The following is a 20,155-nucleotide window of genomic DNA, read 5'->3' on the forward strand; positions in this document are numbered from 1 at the left end:
AGTCTGCTACAGTGGTTGTCAACTTCTATTAAGAATCCCACAGTAGAATTCCCCTTGCAGACCATAAGGTCTCTGTCAAAGCCACTCAACTCTTCTATTGTAATGAGAAGCTGACCGCAGGCCTGTGTTAATGAATGAGTGTGGCTGTGTGCCAATGAAAGCCTATCTACAAAAATCAGTGGCAAGCCATAGCTGGTCAGGGGTCCTCTAAAAAAGCCTTGCAAACATACTGCATACAGAACTTGAGGCCTTTCCAAAACCTCATACTTTTAGCAGTGACCACCCTCACATTCTCCCATCACTAAGGAGGGAAAGCTCTGCTTAGCCTCACAAATATTATAGAAGCAAAACCGATTACCTCTTCATATAACTACTTAATGATAAAAATAAAATTAAAAAATGACTTCTAAGCCATAAATAAGGAAAACAGGCTCTGTAAGCTTTTGCCGGAGGCTTCACTTTGGGCAAGAAAGGAATGTAAAAAATCAAGAATCTGTGACCACAATTCTTTGAAAAAGGCATTGTTGAATGGCCACACTCTCCCGAAGCGTGGGGCTGATAGGAATGTACCTACATGGATGAGGTTTGCCTGCCTTATTTCCTGGGGTCCAAATTTTGACCTTGATCTCATTTACATGGTTCAAAGAGCAGCCCTGCCAACCCTGCAATAAAAACCCAGACACTGCCTTTACAAAGAAAGCTCAATGACTTCATTTAAAAGTAACATCTGTAATAATAAACAGGCTCCAGTGAAACTATTAAAAGGGGAGCCGATGGGACCAACGTTTTATAAATAAATCAGAAGTCATATAGTGTGGGATATATTTCATTTTAACACACACACACACACACACACACACACACACACACACACACACACACCTATTCTGGTTCCTTAACAATTGTCCCACCACTGCAGCTTAGTATCAGTCAAGGTTTCTCAAATTCTCCATGTGAGGTCTCCTTCGGCATGTGATTAAATTGTATCTATTATTTGGTACTAAGAGAAGATGATGGATGAGCTGATTATGAAGTCGCGCTTCTACCCCCCGTCCCAGAAGTAGTACAATCAGTGTAGTACAATCCAGGCAGGCTCCTCTCTGACCTAGATGTGGAGGTGAGTGAGGGCCTTCTTATCTACAAGGGCCAGATGGCCTTTCCCCATTCATACACATCACTTGGACCACTTAGGCTAGTGTCCCAACACTCATTCCTTCCTCAAACATCTACTCAATAGTATAAGTTCCAGATCCCTCATTCCTAGAGACTAGGATTGTTTTGGGCTGGCAATGTGTCTGGCATCTCTTTGCACATTTTTTTTTTTTTTTTGGTCAGTCGTGGCATTTGAACTCTGGGTCTGGGTGCTATCCCTGAGCTCTTCAGCTCAAGGCTAGTGCTCTGTAACTTTGAGGCACAGGGCCTATTCTGGTTTTCTAGTGGTTAACTGGAGATAAAAGTCTCACAGTCTTTAGTGCCTGGGCTGGCTTCGAACCACAATCCTCCGACCTTAGCCTTCTGTATAGCTAGGATTACAGGCATGAGCTACCAGTATCCAGGCCTCTTTGCATTTTTTGAAGCAGAAAGTCCCCATTCTTTTGACATTCAGGCACCTGTTCTCAGAGAATTTGTGGAACTGATACCTACAGCATACAGGCTGAGATGCCCTGTACTTCAGGCTGACAAAATTATAAAAAAAATCCTTGTAATTCTAGCCTCCTCTGAGACTAGAGGATCAAAGTTCAAAGCCATTGAGATAGAAAAGTCCATGAGACTCTTTTCTAATAAAAAACCAAAAGGGGAACTATGGCTGATGTGGTAGAGCGCCAGCTTTCAATTAAAAAAAAAAAAAAAGCCGAGGGATAGGATCAAGGCTCTAAGCTTAAGTCCTGGTACTAGATAAAAAATAAATTCATAAAATAAAACATTACTTTTCTTTAATGGCAAACCAACTAAAACAAAATTAAATATTCTCAATACAACAATATGGCAGCAATGGTAATTTTAAATGTCTTCTATAGAAAGTTAGCCAAGAGTTTCTCCAAACACCACTGCTTTGTTGACAATATTTGCTAATGCGACCAAACAGGATCTGACCAGGAAATGGAGTGGTGGAAGATTTGCCCATGGGTCCAGATATGTCAACATACATTAACTATATATGACAATATGTGAAATTTACTGAATGCCAATCATCCCTCTATAAGCCCATTTTGATAATAAAACAATGAAGAGTTATTGAGCAGCCTACCAAAGTTCCAATATGTGGTGTGCTGCTTTTCATAATTACCCCGAGTACATTTTTCCATGCTCATTTTACAAATGGCAGAAATATCTTGCTCAAGGCTACAAAGGCAGGATCTTGACTGCAATACTTAAGTACTTCTCTGTGTTAAAAAATGCAAGAATATTGGGAAGCAGAAGCTGGAAAAATGTGATTTTGAGGCCAGCCTGGGCTATACATGAGACTATCTTAACAAAATAAAGAAAATAAAACGAAGTCATGGAGGAATCATGGATAGCAGACAAGCACATTGGATATTTCTTGATAAGCAGAACACAGAATAAATATATAAATGTGTTGATGTTTCTCAACCAAAAGAATAGTTGTATTAGTATGTAAATATTTCATGTAGACTGTGATAGAGGGGGTGAGATTGGTCTGAATATATTGTAAATATGTATGCAAATGTAATGATGAGAAACCCCTCCTTGTAACTGATGTAGGTCAACAAACAATGTAAATTAAAGCAAAGCGTCACAATAGAAAGCAGTAAAATAAGGCTCAAAGTGAAAGTGAACATTGAATCTATTGAGGGGAGAAAATGAACTGTGGGGTTGCTAAATCTGGCACTCATTGGTTGGCAAATCCAATCTCATGGTGTTTACCACTTTCCAGGCTGGTTTAGCTGGAAGATTGCAGAGATACAGCCTATATACTAGGAGGCAGTGGCAACAATAATCAAACATGTGTGGATCTGAACAACATTAAAGAATAAATAAAATATTTTAGATTAGACAGGGAATGCTTAGGTGACAGAGAAACAATACAATTTGAATATCTCAATCAGTATCAAAGTCATTTGGACATAAGCTCAATTCCATTTTGTATTTTCTTTTTTGTGCCAGTGCTGGAACTTGAACTCAGGGCTTGAGCACTGTCCTTGGGCTTTCCTCAAGACTAACATTCTACCACTTGAGCCACAGCATCACTTCTGGCTTTTTCTGCATATGTGGTACTGAGGAACTGAACCCAGGGCTTCATGCATGCTAGGCAAGCACTCTACCACTGGGCCATGCTTCCGGCTCCCATTTTGTACTTTGTATTTACTTACTATTGGCACGTAACTACTATAAGGAAGACATATTCAGGAGTGATTCAAGTCCCATTGTTTTAAGCCTATCAAGACTCAGGAGCTTAAATTTCATCTTGGATCCAAAGCCTCTTTCCAAAATGTATACCACAGAGTACCTGCCACGCAAGGGTAAATTCCTGACTTCAAAATCTCAGTGCTATCACTCCTCTCCCCAAATAAAAAAAGGTAAATAATATCCCACTATTGCTTAGCTTGGAACTATTCAAAGATCTTCCACTGTTCCTACCATTAAATCCAAACTTTACAAGGCCCTGTGTGATCTGATTCCTCACTCCTTTTCCATCTCTTTCTGCCCTGAAGCTCACTATCTACCTATCAACAGTTAATTCTTTCAGTTCCACAAATGTGCAGACCCTCTGGGAACTGGGATAACCCAGTCCCTAGCCATTATTCTCCTAGTTAGCTGTTTTTTAGCCTTCAAGTTGGGACTTAAATTGAACACTCAGAGGTAGTTGGCTGCTGACACTATCAATTTTCACCCTTTTCTAGAATATCAAGTGTTTTCCTTCATTAAAAAAAAAACTTGACAATGTCTTGTTTATTCATTTATGTGGCCGTTCATGCAACAGCTCTCACATAATCTAATAATAAACCTTATTTTCTAAAAAGTGTTGACTGTTTTAGCACACAGGCAGACGGAAATTGTGAAGATATGAGATGGACTGCAAAAGCCCAAACACAATATTCCAAAGCCACTGGCAACATGATATACTCTAGAGAATGGGCTACTTGCTCTTGAATAACGAGACTGACTGGGAGCTTGGACCACTGCCATTGCCTGGTATCATGAGAGACTACTGTGTCACATAGCACTGTCCTGGAAAGAGGAAAATTCAAAATCCCAACTATGACTTTTACTGAATAGTATCATCTTTGCACCATTATTTAACAATAACATAACACCAGAAAGTTGGACCATAAGCCAGGGACAATACAACTAGAGAGGAAGACCAAAGTTCCAACTGGCTTTCATACAATTTATGCAAAAAGGAGAAAAAAAGTGGAATATCTTTACTTTCTGTGAATTTAGAAATTGTAAGTGGGAACTATGTGCCAGATGTCTAAAAATAGCCAGAAATGTCTTTTAGATGAGCAGACAGAATAGTTTGTGTTGCCTTTAAACAGAGAGGAGCCAGCCTGGGCTGTGATCTCTGGGAAGAAAAGCAATGAGAGAAAGTGTTTTCTTGCCTCAAATAATACATTAATTCTTGCCTCAACTAATAATAGAGGCCACTGTAGCATCTCTTCCCACAAACCTTAAAGCTCAGGAATGATGCATAAGGGTGTAAATGTATTTGGAGAAAGCCCTGCAGAACTTCTTGGGGGCACTGGTAGTTACTGAGCTCTAAAAAGTTTGTTTTTCAGTTTTGCTTCAGACTGTGTAATGAGAACTTTCACATCTGGTCAAGAGTTTAGAACAATCCTGCGCCAATCAACTCTGAGGTAAAATTACATATGCACTTTTAATGTATTAAGAAATATTGAGCTGTACATCTCATATGATTTCAGGTGTAGAAATCTGATCCCTTTGTGAGATATTAGGGCAAATGTGTAATCTAACTACAGTGTTTGGATGTAAGGGCTCCATGATTGAATGCTGGCTGCTATGTAAGAGAGAGGAGGAAAGGACAGAAGGGAGAAGGAAAGGAAGGGGATGAGAGGAAGTAGTTTATACTGACACATTCTCTTTTTGTCCCATGTAATGCTTTGTGCTGCTTCACAATTCTGTAAAAGGAAGGCCACCCTTAAGAATTCTAGATTAGGGCTGGCAGTGTAGCTTAGTGGTAGAGTGTTCCCCTAGCATGCATGAAGCCCTAGGTTTGATTCCTCAGTACCACATATACAGCAAAAGCCAGAAATGGCACTGTGGCTCAAGTAACAGTGTCCAAGGACAAAGTGTCCAAGGACAGTGTCCAGACCCCGAGTTCAAGCCCAGGACTGACAACAAAAAAGAACTCTAGATTATTATTTTCTTATATCTAGTACACCACTATTCAGCCACACATGTCAACACAGCTCCTGGACATGAGACTAGAATTATGAGCTCTCTTTTTAAAAAATATGTTAGCCAGTCTCAAGTATTTTGCTATACTGATGGCCAGTCTAATGACTCCATCGCTGGAAAGGATGAAAATATAATGGCATTACAAGGCACTTTCATCAACTATTATCTGTGATGAAACCAGCTATAATTTCTTTGGATATACAGTCTCCAGTACAGCAAGAATACTGTGGAGGATTGTCTTACTAGATCATTGAATTAGAGGCTAGTGAAAACAGAGATCTAATTTATTGAACATCCTAATTCATGAACACTTTACCTTTGGAGGGGGTAGGATCCATCCATCCAGGTTAAAAGTCCTTCACAAGCAGATAATATAATCTTGCTTTTAGTGTTCATAGGAATTAGAAATTGGCTTACAAAGGAAGTTTCACTGAACATCTATAATGGTTTCACTACTGACTTGAAGGTGAACTCTAAATACTATGCTCAGGGGTGGAAAGACATCAAAGTACTCATTGTTCCCAAAGCTACTTGGTGGCAGCTTGAGAAAAACAACAACAACAAAAATGCTTAAAACATTCAAACCCTAACATGAAAGACTGATAAGATAGGATGCTCCCAGCCCAACCTTCTTTCACTGAATTTAAAAATTTACCACAGTGGGGGCTGGGAGAGTGGCCTAGTGGTAGAGTGCTTGCCTAGGTTGCATGAGGCCCTGGGTTCAATTCCTCACTACCACATATGCAGAAAAAGCTGGAAGTGGTGCTTTGGCTCAAGTGGCTAGCCTTGAGAAAGCCCAAGGACAGTTCAAGCCCGTGCATTGACAAAAACAAAAAATTACCAAAGTGCCGAAGAGTGATTAACCAGTGAAGAGACAAAAGGAGCATATGATAAATGTCATAATAATATTCTATACATTTTATTTATATTTTTGAATGTTAAATTTTACAAGGAGAAAGCTGAAACTGAGACAGGTGAAGTGATTTATCCATGACTCTACTGTTATTACAATGCTAGGAAGTAAGCTCCAATCAATGGATCTAGTAAGGTACCTTGCTTCCTTCTTGTCTTTAACATAGTTACTGATTCCTGTCTGTGTGCAATGCACCAGGCAGGAATCTGACCTCCTGCATTTCCATCTATAACATTTCCTACTAAACTCCAGGCTTTGCTGGTAGGAAGAAGGACACAGATGAGACAGTGCAGAGGAAAGAGATGTTATTAGATCTGACCTCTAGCACCTATCATCATTTGTACACTTTCTTGTTCAGCACATTCACCAGGTAAGGCTCTTGACTACAGAGGCTATTTAGTTTCTGTACCATAAAATGATGACAAATGCACATGAGATGGCAACAGATCTTCCAGCAAGCAGTAGATTATTTATCCCTTGCTGTATAAGAAGTTTATTGGAATGACTAGTTTTCTTTGCAGTTCCTACATGAATTCTAAGCAATAACTATTGGCTTATTTTTCTTTCACTACAGCATATAAACTATTGCCAGATAAGCCACTAGAAAAAAATATGCTTTCCTCTTCTTTCTTCCCGTTTATCCTGAAGATCCAACAGCACACGGTGTATTAAAGTCTTTGTGGATCATTTCAACATATGGATTCCAGATTCCAGGTCCTTAAATGTTTTCTTTTTGCTTTCACCATCCACATCTAACTGGTTCTTAAGTCATCGGCCACTGCAGTCAAAACAAAACCATCCATTTTCCTCAAACTCCTTACCTGTCCTTTTCAATGCAATAGGAAAGAGATGGTTCCCGCATGGCTTATAATTAGGCTGGGACTCTCCCTCCCCCCAAAAACACTATCTGACAGAGAAAGGATAAAAAGAAAATGCTTGGAACAGAAAGCCCACCTTAAGAACTCTAGATATTTCTGCTGAGCTGCTCAACACTATTCATCCACATGCCAACTATAAACAACAATAACCTACTTCCTACAGATTTCCAGAGGAAAAAAATACAGGAACTGTTCTAAATGCAGAGGCATAGAGATACCACAATTCACACTTCCTCAACAGACCAGAACTTCTCAGTAGTAAGACTGTAAAAGAGCAGGCATTTTGGAGGGGGTGGGGGAAATATTCTGTGGACTCTAAATGAAATTTTTGACCTTGTATTTATCAGATCTTTCCAATTTCCACTCATTGTTACACCCTGAGTCCTGCTTCACTATGTATTCTGAAGGGGCCAGAATTCAGGGACCTCTGAATCCTGTTTACACTTCTGCAGGAGTGAGTTAGTTGTAAGCATTTTGAGTACTTAACCATGTACTGGGCTCTTCATGACTTCTTCCATATATCTTTCACATATAATATCATGGTTCTTTCTATTGTCATTGATGTTAGTTGTAGGGCTTGAACTCAGGGCTTGGCTGCTGTCTTTGAGCTTCTGTGCTCAAGGCTAATGATCTACCCTTTTGAGCCACAGTTCCATTTCTGGTTTGGGGGATAATAGAGATAAAGAGTTTCATGGACTTTCCTGCCTGGGCTGGCTCTCAATCACAATCCTCAGATCCCAACTTCTTGAGTAGCAAGAATTACAGGCATGAAACACTAGTGCCTGGCTAGTATCTTAGTTCTTTCCTATAACTGTTTTATAAGTTTTATTTATTATGCAGGAAACCATTATATAGAGAGATTAATCTTGAAAGTATATAAGAGTTTGCTAGAGCCAGAACGTGGAGGCTGGCTAAAGAGCTAGCACAATTCTCTTTTGATAACTAAGGTATTCCAGTTGAGGAAAGGAAAAATGACTTAGGTCATGAACTATGAGTGGTAACCAGACCATGAAATTTAGTGATCTTATTACCATATGTATTATGGCAGGTGACCACAGTTGCTCTGTGGATACATTAACTCAGTCATCATTTCCAATTTCCTTATAATAGTCTAATATGAAGGAAAGGACTTCAAGTCTCTGTGTTCCAAATCCAGAGCTCTTTATGCCCATTTTAAGTTACTGATCTTATGCAAAAATACCCAGTCCAGTCTGGGCACTCATTGTTCACACCTGTAATCCTAGCTACTCAGGAGGATTGCAGTTTGAGGCCAGTCCTGGAAGGAAAAATGATGAAATTCTTTATCTCCAATAAACAACTTAGAAAAAGCCAGAAGTGGTGGTGTGGCAAGTTGTAGAACACTAGTCTTGAGCAAAAAGCAGCTCAGGAATAGCTCCCAGGCTCTGAGTTCAAGCCTCAGGTCTGGTGTGTGTGCGTGTGCACACATGTGCACACATACACACATCTCATCTATTCTTTTTTTAATTCATTCACGGGCCCAGAGACTCTGCAATGAACTTCTAGGAAAAAAATTGTAAAGGTTCTCTTTACAATTTACAAAGATGCAGAGTGAAGAAATGCCCACATAAGCGAAGCAATCCCCAAATACTTAGGAAATAAATGAATGACAAAAAATATTTGTTAGAACCCAAAAGATGACAACTTTTCAAAAATCAGGTTTATATGTCAATAGCCACAAAGTGTCCTTTGTACAACTATTTAATAGTAATTTTTTTTTTTTGTGGGTCATGGGGCTTGAACTCATCCTGGGCACTGTCTCCCAAGCTCTTCAGCTTAAGGCTACTGCCCTATCTCTAGGCCTGGGCATTGTCCCTGTTCTCTTCAGCTCCAGGCTATGGCCCTACCCTTGACCCAAGCCCCACTTCCCATTTTCTAGGGGTTAGTTGGAGAGAAGAGTTTCAGGACCTTTTGTGCCCAGGCTGGCTTTGAACCTTGATCCTGAGATCTCGGCCTCCTAAGTAGCTAGGATTACAGGCGTGAGCCACACAGCGCTCAGTGTAACAGTAATTTTTTAAAAAATTAAAAATAAGTGAAAAAGAACAATACCTCTCCCAAATGTAATCCTCCCTCCAGAAAAACCAGCTACAAAATGACCAAATAGAAATGCAGAATCTTAGGGGTTGGGAGTGGTAGAGTGCTTGCCTAGCATGCACAAAGGCTTGGATTTGATTCCTTGGTACCACATACATAGAAAAAAGCTGAAAATGGTGCTGTGCCTCAAGTGGTAGAACTCTAGCCTTGAGAAAAGTCCAAGGACAGCACTTAGGCCCTGAGTTCATGCCCCATGACTGGCAAAAAAAAAAAAAAAGAAAAAGAAAGAAATGCAGAATCCTATAAAACATTTTTAATATAGGAATAAACATGAGCATCTAAAGTTTTGGACTTGAGTTGATTGTTTAATTTAGTAATTTATATAAGCAGCACAATGATATGGAAGTGTATATATTTGCTAAGTTACAAAAAGCAGGCCCACATGTACTCTAATACATCATATGTTATATGCTAACAGGCTCTATTCACCATGGTCATATAAAAATATATAGCATGGGGCTTATAAAATCATCACAAATTAATATAATAGGTTTGATTTTAAAGTGTAAGACAGGCTAAACTTTAAAGCAGCAGTTTGGAAGGAAAAGCAGAGTTAAAAAAAATCCCAACCATGTTTTTATTCTTAATTTTGCATGTATACATATATGTATAAATAGATGTACATATAAACTGAACCAAGAATCTGGCTGAAGAATCTAGGTTTTGAAGTGACTGAATAGTTTTTAGATTCTATACAAGTAGCTACCACATCTTTAATGATCTTAATAATGCTGGAGGGATTGAGCAAAAAAAGGAACCAGAAATTCCTACAGTGTTTGATTTTTGTTCTGTTTTTGAACATTGCCTTTTCACTGTATTGTTATGGGAGAATGTTGCTAATGTCAAACAGATAATTTTCATGGTATAGATTGATCCTTGATTTATAATGGGTTTACACTCTGATAGGGTGTAAATATATTTATCCTGATAGGTTGGAAATATAACAAGTCAAGGATGCATTTAATATGCCTAGCCTGAAAGATATGGAACCAACCCAGATGCCCCTCAGTTGATGAGTGAATCAACAAGATGTGGTATTATACACAATGGAATTCTATGTTGCCATCAGAAAGAATGACATCACCCAATTTGTAAGGAAATGGAAAGACTTGGAAAAAAAGCATAGCCAGACTCAAAGGAACATAGGCTCAATGGTTTCTCTATCTAGGATTGTCCTAGCAGAGGATCACAATACCTCATAATCTATGTACATATGGTCATATATGATGAGCCTAAACAAAATGAACTCTAAGATATGGAAACAAGAGGTTTATCTTTGAGATTTATTTTTAATGTACTAGGTGAAGTTCTTTTCTCCTTTTTTCTACGTATGGTTAGTCTCATGTGGTTATTGTAAATGACTTTGTTACCTGGTATATTATATATCTGTTTATTTGTTTATTTGAAATAGGCAAGGGAAAGGGGAAAACTAGATGACTGGGAGGGAAAGGGGGAAAAACATGAGAAGGGTGTCAATGTTCAAGAAGTAATGCGCCTACTACCTGACAGATTTAACTGTAACCCCTCTATACATTACCCTGACAATAAAATACAGTTAAAAAATATGTTTAACCTGTATCACATACACTAGATTAGCAACTAAGAATAACATAGAGTCTCTGTTGTCTGGTTTAATGACTGTATGATGATGGTTCAAAGCAGCTGCCCTGCCCTTCCCTATTTGTGGATACAAATAGCTACCCCAGGAAAAAAACCAAAATTCAAAGGACTGTTTCTACTGAATGAGTAGAAATCTCTGTATCACCAAAAAATAACATGAATATTTTTTAAATATTAAAATTTCAGGGCCGGGAGTTTGGCCTAATGGTAGAGTGCTTGCTTAGCATGCATGAAGACCCGGGTTAATTTCCTCAGTACCACATACATAGAAAAAAGCCGGAAGTGGTGCTGTGGCTCAAGTGGTATAGTGGTAGCCTTGAGAAAGCCCAAGGACAGAACTCCCCCCTCCAAAAAAAGTCTTTTTTTAAAAAAGTTGAACCACTATACGCTGCGAACTATGTATATTTTTTTTAGAAAAAGGAGAAAAATTTATTGCATGTAGCAAGCCAATGTCATTCCCAAGGAAGGAAGTGAGGAAGTCACCAGGAAATAGAACAGTGTTCGAGCCTAGGGCGCACACCTGCATATTCTGTATCATTTACCTCGGTAACATGCCTTCTCAATGCCCCTTACACCCTGTGAGTCCTGTATCTCAGTGGAGATTGCAACATGACCAAGACTGAGGTTTCCAACTTCAAATGCTCTTTCAATCAAACACAATAAAGTACATCCAGACACTTTCCCTTTCAGAGAGAAAGACTAACTCCTTACTTCTACTCTCACCTCTATTACATAACTCAAGAGAACAGGAGGCAACTTTCCTCAGATTCTTTCAAATAAACTCTCTTTAGGGATTAGGCCATGCCCAAGAAAATAGCTCAGCAGGAAATTTGAAGGAAGAAGAAGGAGAAGAAAAAAACCTGAGACACAGAATAAAAGCAGGAAAAGAATCCGAGCAAAAACATTACCAGCACCATAATATAACATATGTACTGTCAAACTTTAGTTATTTGAATGGAATCAGGGATAAGGAGTCAATTTAGAAAGTGGAGATCTGGTGAGGGGTGGGGGTGGAGGAAGTGGTGATTTAAAGTGAACCAAAAAAAAAAAATGCACGTGTGTTGGATGGTTGGACACATGACCCAGTTTTGGATAAATGAATCTTAGAACAGTTTATAATTTATGTGAGTCTGTTTCCAGCTAGTCTGAAAGGCAATCTGAAACTGTGTTATCAATTAGAGGTCCATTGATGGATTATATACAGTCTCAAAGAGCCCGGGGCTGGACATCTTACAGATGTAAATATCAGACATGTGATAGCCTACAGAGTGCATTAATTCTGCTCTCAGAAAGGGCATAGGCTGCAGGAGAAGGAAAGCGGGGGAAGGGATTCTGAGGTCACGCTACCCCATCTACTACTCTTCTCATGTTACAAATAACTGCTCTAGGATGTGGACTTTGGGATGCAGCCACTGCCTGGTAGAATGTCACAAAACTTCAAATGAAGCACACCAGCTCTTAAATACCTAAACATGGCCAAAAGCTGCATATAAATCTAGCTATGTCAACTCTGCTGAGAATAACTCTTGATAGGTTGTAGGTTACACTTGAAGACATGGTCTTAGAAATATCAGAAGTCAAGATCTTAGTGTTTAACTATATTCCACTGAATTCTGCCATCCCGAACAGTTTTCAAATTCTTTTACTGAGTTCAACCTTAACGATAAACATTGAAATAAAGCAGCATTATGTAGGGCTTTTAATTTATTTATTATTTGGGTGATGGGGTTGATTTTTTTTCATATACTAGAAAAGTGTGCTAAGTGAGCCACAATCCTCAGATTTTCCAGTGTTTTGGCATTCCCATCACCCTCCCTCCTCCTCCTTCTAGCTAAATTTTACTCCAAAATGTCAGCATCTAAACTCTCTGATACTACATCTCACATCTCTACTCACTTAAGTTTCCTCACTCATTCGTGTTACTAAAGATGAATTGTCTCACCTCTTTTGATGCCCCCATGTCCTACTTTATCAAGGATTTACTAAGTCTTCCCTAAGAATAAAATATTCCTATTGCTACTAATGATGGAGCTAGAGGCCAGTCATGTACTCATTAACTGAAACAGTGGACAGACATCAAATAAGGAAATGAGGACCAGGCCATGACTACAGCAGTTTCCAGATCCTTTAGGTTCTGGTCTACCCACTGAGGTATGTGGTCCAGGCCAGGCCAGGAAAGCATCACTCTAGATCCCAGGTGAGCATGTACCTCACTACCTAGTCTGCCATTTCTTAGTAGAACTTCCAATAGAGGCTCAACATCAGACTGAGAATATACTATCAAAAATAGTTAAGAAAGCTACTACCTAGCCAAAAAGTATTAAAAGTGCACTTGAAAATATAGTGAGCCTTTTATATTTGTGGATTAAACCATCCTAAAATGAAAAACATCCTGGAAAGAAATTAAGTCTATAATGAAGCAATACCACTAAACAATACAATTAAGCAATCCAATGTAACAATTTACATAGCATTTACTCAACATTAGGTATTAACAATAATTTAGAGATGATTTAAAGCTTGTGGGAGGATACATGCAAATATTGCAGCATTTTTAATGAGGAATTTGAGTCTCTCCAGATTCAGTCATCCAGAGGGGGCAGCCTAGAACTAGTCTACAGATGATCACAACTGTTGTAGTTTGTAATTCTTTTTTTTTCTATTCCTATTTATAAGAAAAATTAATGCTTAGTTTAAAATTAAGTAAGAAAGTTAAAAGTGCTCCACTCTTCAATCAGTAAAAGTTAACTGTTCACTGGACACTAGTAGCTCACATCTGTAGTCCTAGCTACTCAGGAGGGTGAGATTTGAGGATCACAATTAGAAGCCAGCTCAGAAGGAAAGTCCATGCAACTCTTATCACCAACTAAGCATGCCAAAAGCCAGAAGTGGAAATGTGGCACAAGTTGTAGAGTGTCAGCCTTGAGCAAAAGTAACTTATACTTAAGTGGAGTTCGAAATCTTATATAAATGAGTGATGAAGTTTTTTTAAATTAAGTCAAATAGACCCCTCACATGGTAGCATGAATTATAAAATGCTTAACTATATACAATGTTGTATTTTGGGGGAAGCACGTAAAGAGAATTCTATTCAAAGAACCTGAACTCTTCAAGCACAACATGTCTTACATTACACTAAGCACTTTTGAAAAGGGAAAACACATTTTGAGACTGAGGAATTAAGTGCCAACTGTACACCGTGTGCCAGCTGTGAAATTTTCCACAATTAATATTCTTACCATTTCATGTCCTATCTTCACTTTTCTATTATTTTTAAAATATAAAACAGTCAGGTAACTTCCTTTCTAGTAGTAAACCTCACCAGCTCCAGAAGACTTCCAAGTTTTCTGATCATTAAAAAAATGAGTGAATCATATGCCTGGCAGATTTAGACCAAACCATTTATCTAGAGCTAAAATTTTATTATCCCTAAGAAACCTATAAAGCTAACAGTTCTTTCTCTCCAAATCCAACAGATTGATTGCCAAGTTTATGTACAGAATTCCCAAAACAACAATTTCTCCCCCACACAAGCCCTGGATGAGGACTCACAGTACATATTCTAGTCTTCTAACTTGTCTTTTGAGTTTAATGTGTCCAAAGTAGTGCTGGCTTTGAGAAATAGAATTCTTCACACTTAAGGATTAGAGAGATCCTTTAATTTCCCAGGAATAAGGGAGGTTTAGGACCTGAAAATCAAAGTTGATGTTACTTCTGAAAATCCTTCATTTAGTCAGTGAAGCCTCTAAGTTGTTGAGATCCATCAGTTAATGATGGAGTACACATAAACATACATAATGAAAAACAAATATGGAGCAGAACTCTAGAGCAAGAGAGCACAGAGACAAAATGACTGATGCTGTGAAGCAGTATTTATTACAACTACATGTAGATGAGTTACAGTGAGAGAAGGAAGCAAATTCAACAAGTTTATTAAGCTTAATAAACTTGTGGTATTCATAAAACCACAAAACAAATTCTAAATTCTAGAGAATGAAATCGAATTTAACACCTGTTGTTGCGATAATAATTTGGTTTCTAAACCAGCATTTGGCAATACAAAGGTAAAACTCCTTACAAATAAGAAGATGAATTACAGTCTACCAAGTTACTTGGTATGTGGTATTTGTAGCTGCATACAGATGTATGCGTCTGGGATTAACTTTCCAGAAAACAAAACAAATGTAACCAGTTTTAAGTATATGACAATCTTCTTCAAAACTTACAGAAAAGGAGGCATGTCTCAATTGGGCTTAGCAAACATGAGGCTCTAATTTCAAACCCTAGTAACTTAATATATAAATGAAGGAATGAATAAGAAAATAAGGCAATACATTTATTCTACTTACATATAGTGGTTCATTTTCCATGAAACCACCAAATTACTCACCTGAATTTAAATCTCGTCCTGGATTGAAGGCTCGGCTATTAACAGTAGTAGAAAGTCGATCACAACTAATTGTTCTGGATACATTCGTGTTAAAATTCCCATCAAATCTGAAATAATAAAATTTTTTTTAAAATGCTTACTTGGTCATTATCTGATCCAGAAAAGCCAAACAACACAAAAATAATAGTTCATGGTATGTGTGAATAGATCAGCCTATAAATAGTAACTTTAATTGAAAGCACAGTTATTTAAAAAATCAGAATGGGGGAAAAATAACACCTGAATCTAGAAGATTTAGAAACTGAGGTAAATGCTAAGAAGTACAAGAAACAACCAATTTTTATTAAAAGATTTCATTAACACTAATTTTTTATATAATATTTCAAATATTCAAGAATGGAATCTCTTAAGAACAAAATTAAAATCAAGATGAGAGTTTGTATGTCATAGTTACATATTGATCTATATATCATTATGTCTATGGAGTATATATCCCATCATAGATTTTTATGTCTATGTAGTTATATTTTATCTCCAAGATCATGTCAATGACCATGAGTGTCAGAGTATTGAGTCATTGCTCTTGTACTGTTTGGAGCTAATACCCACATATCAAAGAGACCATGTGCCTTTTATTTCTTTGGTTTTGACTTATCTCACTCAATATGATTTGCTCCAGTTTTATCTACTTCCCAGCGAATGTCATTATTTTATCTTATCTCTTAGAATTACATTGTATATATACACCGCATTTTTTTGTATCCATTCATCTGTAGTGGGGCATCTGGGTTGTTTCCATTGCTTGGCTATTGTGAATAGTGCAGAGATGAACATGGCTATGAAGGTGTCCTTATCATATCCAATTTTTTAAAGAAGGAATTGTTACTATCAGTGATCAAAATCAAAGAAAACATAACAAAAATCCAGACCAGCCTTATGAAAATTAGAAAAATTCACATTTGAGCTCTAATTCTTTCAATTATCCTATATGAAAGATTAATAACTTAAGTATATGCACAGACAATGGTGAAAGGGAAAGATTGTGGGGTATAACATGGGTCTGACAGGAGTCCCTGTCACCACGAAATGTGGGACCTTGGGAACCTTATTCAACTTTGAGCCTCTGATTTCTTTCAAAGAAGATAATAAAACTTTCTGAAGCTGACAAAAAAAAATAGAAATAATGTATATGAGTACCTCTTGTGGAATATGGCACATAATGTGACTGCTGTATTTTAGCAGGTGTGGGGCTGATAGTAGAGGTAGGAATTAAGTATTAACTAAATAATTAATTAACGTACTGGTATTCGACTCCAGGGTTTAGTCCTGCAGCCACACAATGGTTAGTATTCTGGATGGTTGCTAATCCCACATTTTACATGTACACTTCAGGTGTCACTAATGAAATTCTATTAACATACAACCTAAGAGAAACAGGCCATTTGAGGCCTTTGATTATCTGTTGGTCACATATCATAAAATGTAAGAACTACAGAGCCGAAATGACTCCATAAACAAGTTTATGGGAGGTTTTCATAGGATGTGAGTTTCAATAGCACAAGTTAAGCTGTTTGAATACCTCTCACCACAACAAAGGAGGTACTAGGTTTTACTGGCCCTTTCCTTCTTCTAGCCTCTATCCCTGTGCAGAATTACATCAACAATGTCAACAGTGCCTCAGAAGATATAGTTGCTTCACTAACATCACCTTCCTTCTACCTGCTCCAATTTGTCTAGATGAGAAGACTGCTGTCTTAAAGACATCGAAGTGAGGATACAGCAGCAATCATCTGTGTGCATGCTGGTTCAGCAACACCACTCTTCTTTCTACATGCAGCCAGCCCCACGGTCTACTTCCTCACAAATACCTTTATATTGTAGAAAGTCAGATCATAAATGTTTTAGGGTTTGTGGGCTATACAGTCTATTGGAATAACTCACCTCTGCCATTTTAGCAAAGCAGCCACTGAGAGCATGTGAGAGATGACGTATGGTTGTGACAATAAAACTTGGTTTCTAAAGCAGGAGACTTCTAGACTTGTTTGACAAAGGAAGTCAAAGTTTCTCCAATGATGTTTATGGCATTTGTTCAGTCCGATATTGTAACTGTATGTGCCACTGAACATTTGAAACACATGTAACAGAAACACTACATTTCCTGCTTTATTTAACCTTGAGTGGATCATGGCACAGGGTTACTGTATTAGACAATGTCCTCATGAAGACCAACTGTGGTTGGCTTATGTCATGTGTGCCTCCCTATTGTCTCAAGACCTATGCCATTGTTATGGTTCTATTTGTGTGTATTTTTTAAATCTTTGTTAATCTTTATTGAGGTAAGGTCTTGCTATGTAACCCAGGCTTGCCTGGAACTTGCTATATAGCTTAGGCTGTGTTTGAGTTCATGATTTTTCTGTTTTCACCTCTTGAGTGCTCCGATTACAAGTATTTATTATGCTTGACTCTTTTTTTTTGTATATGCTTAGTCTTCCTGCTGTAGCTGGATGACAAGTGTTCATCATCATGGCCACGTTATTCTACTGTGATGGAGTCTCTTAGGCTTTTCTGCTAAGTCTGGTCTGGAACTCTGATCCTCTTAACTTCAACCTCCCAAGTAGCTAGGATTGGAGGTATGAGCCACTTGTGCCTGGCACATATGTGTATTTTTGATGGATGGAGTTTTGTGGATCAGGCTCCATGAATAAGTAAGAATCCCATGAACTTAATTTCACTCACCATTATATAAATCATGTTTAGCATTGCTGTAAAAAATAGGGGTTCATATTAACTGGTTTTCCATGAATATCCATGGTGCCTATTCCTGTTCTGGGCCTCTTGCGAAAGCTTCAGATGTATTAGCAGGTAAAGACAATAACTCATTTCAATTATTATGAAATACTGAAATCTAAGCTACACTAGAAATCTCTGATATGAATGCTGGAATGTACATGCACCTGGGGTCCACCCTGGAAGAGCTTGTTTTAGTGAAGCAGGGGTAATGCTCAGGAATCTGATTTTGACAGATTATGAGGAAGAAGAACAGCTTTCTGATGAGCACAGGTACATCCCAGAATGTCTCTAAAAGACCAAGAACAAAATGCCTTGGGAAGAAGAGAACAGAGGCACTTGTAGGCATGGCTACAGTTTATAGATAGACTTTTCTATATGAATTATGAAGCACTTTATTACCTATCTATTTCATAGGAAAGAAAAATGCCTCTAAGGATCATACGGCAAGCCAAGGACCTATGAGAAACTAGAACCTATCAACATTTGGGGGTGGATATACCATATACCTATGTCATACTGTTATTCTGTGATACATTCAAAGAAAGGGTAAAATAGGATGATAATTGACAAATCTACCCAGGAAAAGGAAAGTTCAAAGCCAGCCTTTTTCTATCTGGATGGGGAACTTACAGTCCCAAATAGCTGCTCTTTGCTTCACCCCTTGAAGGCTCAGATGCAGTGCTGAGAATGCAAGGATTCCTCACGTTTTAATGAAATAAAAGCTTGCTCCCGGGAACTATTAATATAGGTTATTTTACTTCCTTCACAGAGAGGATCATTGCCAAAGATATTAAAGAAGACATTTTTATAACAACAAAAATGAAAGTGACTCATTAACAAAAGTAGGTGCTTGGTAAACAGAGGTTAGTCATAAAATGGTTTCACAACGTAGTATATCATCAATGATCAGCCTGCCCTTCCCTTACCACCACCTCCCGACCAGACTGGGGCCTCAAAACGCATTTTTCTGTGGAACCCCAATAAGCCAGTCTCCAGTGTCTATTATACTCATTCTTTAACCCATTGTCCTCCTTCAAATTTCTACTGCTAGTTCAGCCAAAGATGAGTTCTTTCTCCTCAAAAAAAATTTTTTTTGTGTGCCAGTCCTATGGCTTGAACTCAGTCTGGCCTCATGAGCTTTCTAAATCACAAGCATAAGTTATCTATTTTTTTTATTATTTTATAATCAGGCTTGATAACAATACCCAGTCATATCCACTGAATTGGTTTTTGACTTTACCTGTATCAACAGAATAATAAAACACCATCAACTAGATGGCTCATAAACATGAGAAAGGTATTTCTCAGCCTTCTGTGGCTCGCTCTTTAGTCTTAGTTACTCGGGAGGCTAGGATCTAAGGTCTCCATTCAAACCCAACCCTGGGCAGGGAAAGTCTATGAGACTCTTATCTCCCTTATCTCCAACTAACCACCAGAAAAGCAGAAGTGGAGGTGTAGCTCAGAGTGGTAGTGTGCCAGCCTTGAGCAAAAGAGCTCAAGGACAGAGACCACACCCTAAGTTCAAGTCCCACTGCTGACAAAAAGCAAAAGAGAAAAATGTATTTCTTATAGTTCTGGAAGGTAGTTAGTCCATGACCAAAGTGGCAGTGGGTGCAGTGTCTGCTGAGGGCCCACATGACACTGAAATAGGTTCATCTGTGCTGCCTCTTGTGTCCTCAATGAAAGGGAGCAAGACAGCCCTCTGTAGACTCTTTCCTAAGCGCCCTAATCCAAAAAGCCTCATCTCTTAATATGATCATCCTAATGATTAAGTTTCTATGTATTTCTTTCAGGGTCCAGGTACCAAACAATAGCATCAATAAAAAACTTTAATATTAAAATTTATTGGAAACAGAAAGCTAAGTCACCAGAAATCTCTGTGCATTATAGTTCATAAAATTCATCAAACAGCTACTTTTATCTCACAACAATTTGGATTGCTTCAGAGTTCTCTCACATGTACTACATGTCAGAGATGAAACATGTACCTATCCATCTGCCCAATTCAAGTGGAAAGCCTGGAAACAAGCCCACTCTGGTGCTTTTCTCACCACTCATGCCACCCATGTATCA

The 20,155-nt window shown here is 38.2% G+C and overlaps 1 protein-coding gene across 1 annotated transcript in view; it reads right to left on the reverse strand.

Moving 5' to 3' along the window:
* Cachd1 (cache domain containing 1) overlaps window positions 1-20,155 on the reverse strand; it is a 217,711-nt gene that overhangs the window by 66,521 nt on the left and 131,035 nt on the right. The window contains exon 4 of the mRNA XM_090334685.1: window positions 15,293-15,399. Coding sequence (XP_090190811.1) covers window positions 15,293-15,399 — 107 coding nt within the window. The remainder of the gene's footprint in view (window positions 1-15,292; window positions 15,400-20,155) is intronic.

This window comes from Megascapheus bottae, chromosome 6 (genome assembly GCF_031878675.1).
Source record: "Megascapheus bottae isolate mThoBot1 chromosome 6, mThoBot2.hap1, whole genome shotgun sequence".
In the NCBI taxonomy this organism is placed as follows: domain Eukaryota; kingdom Metazoa; phylum Chordata; class Mammalia; order Rodentia; family Geomyidae; genus Megascapheus; species Megascapheus bottae.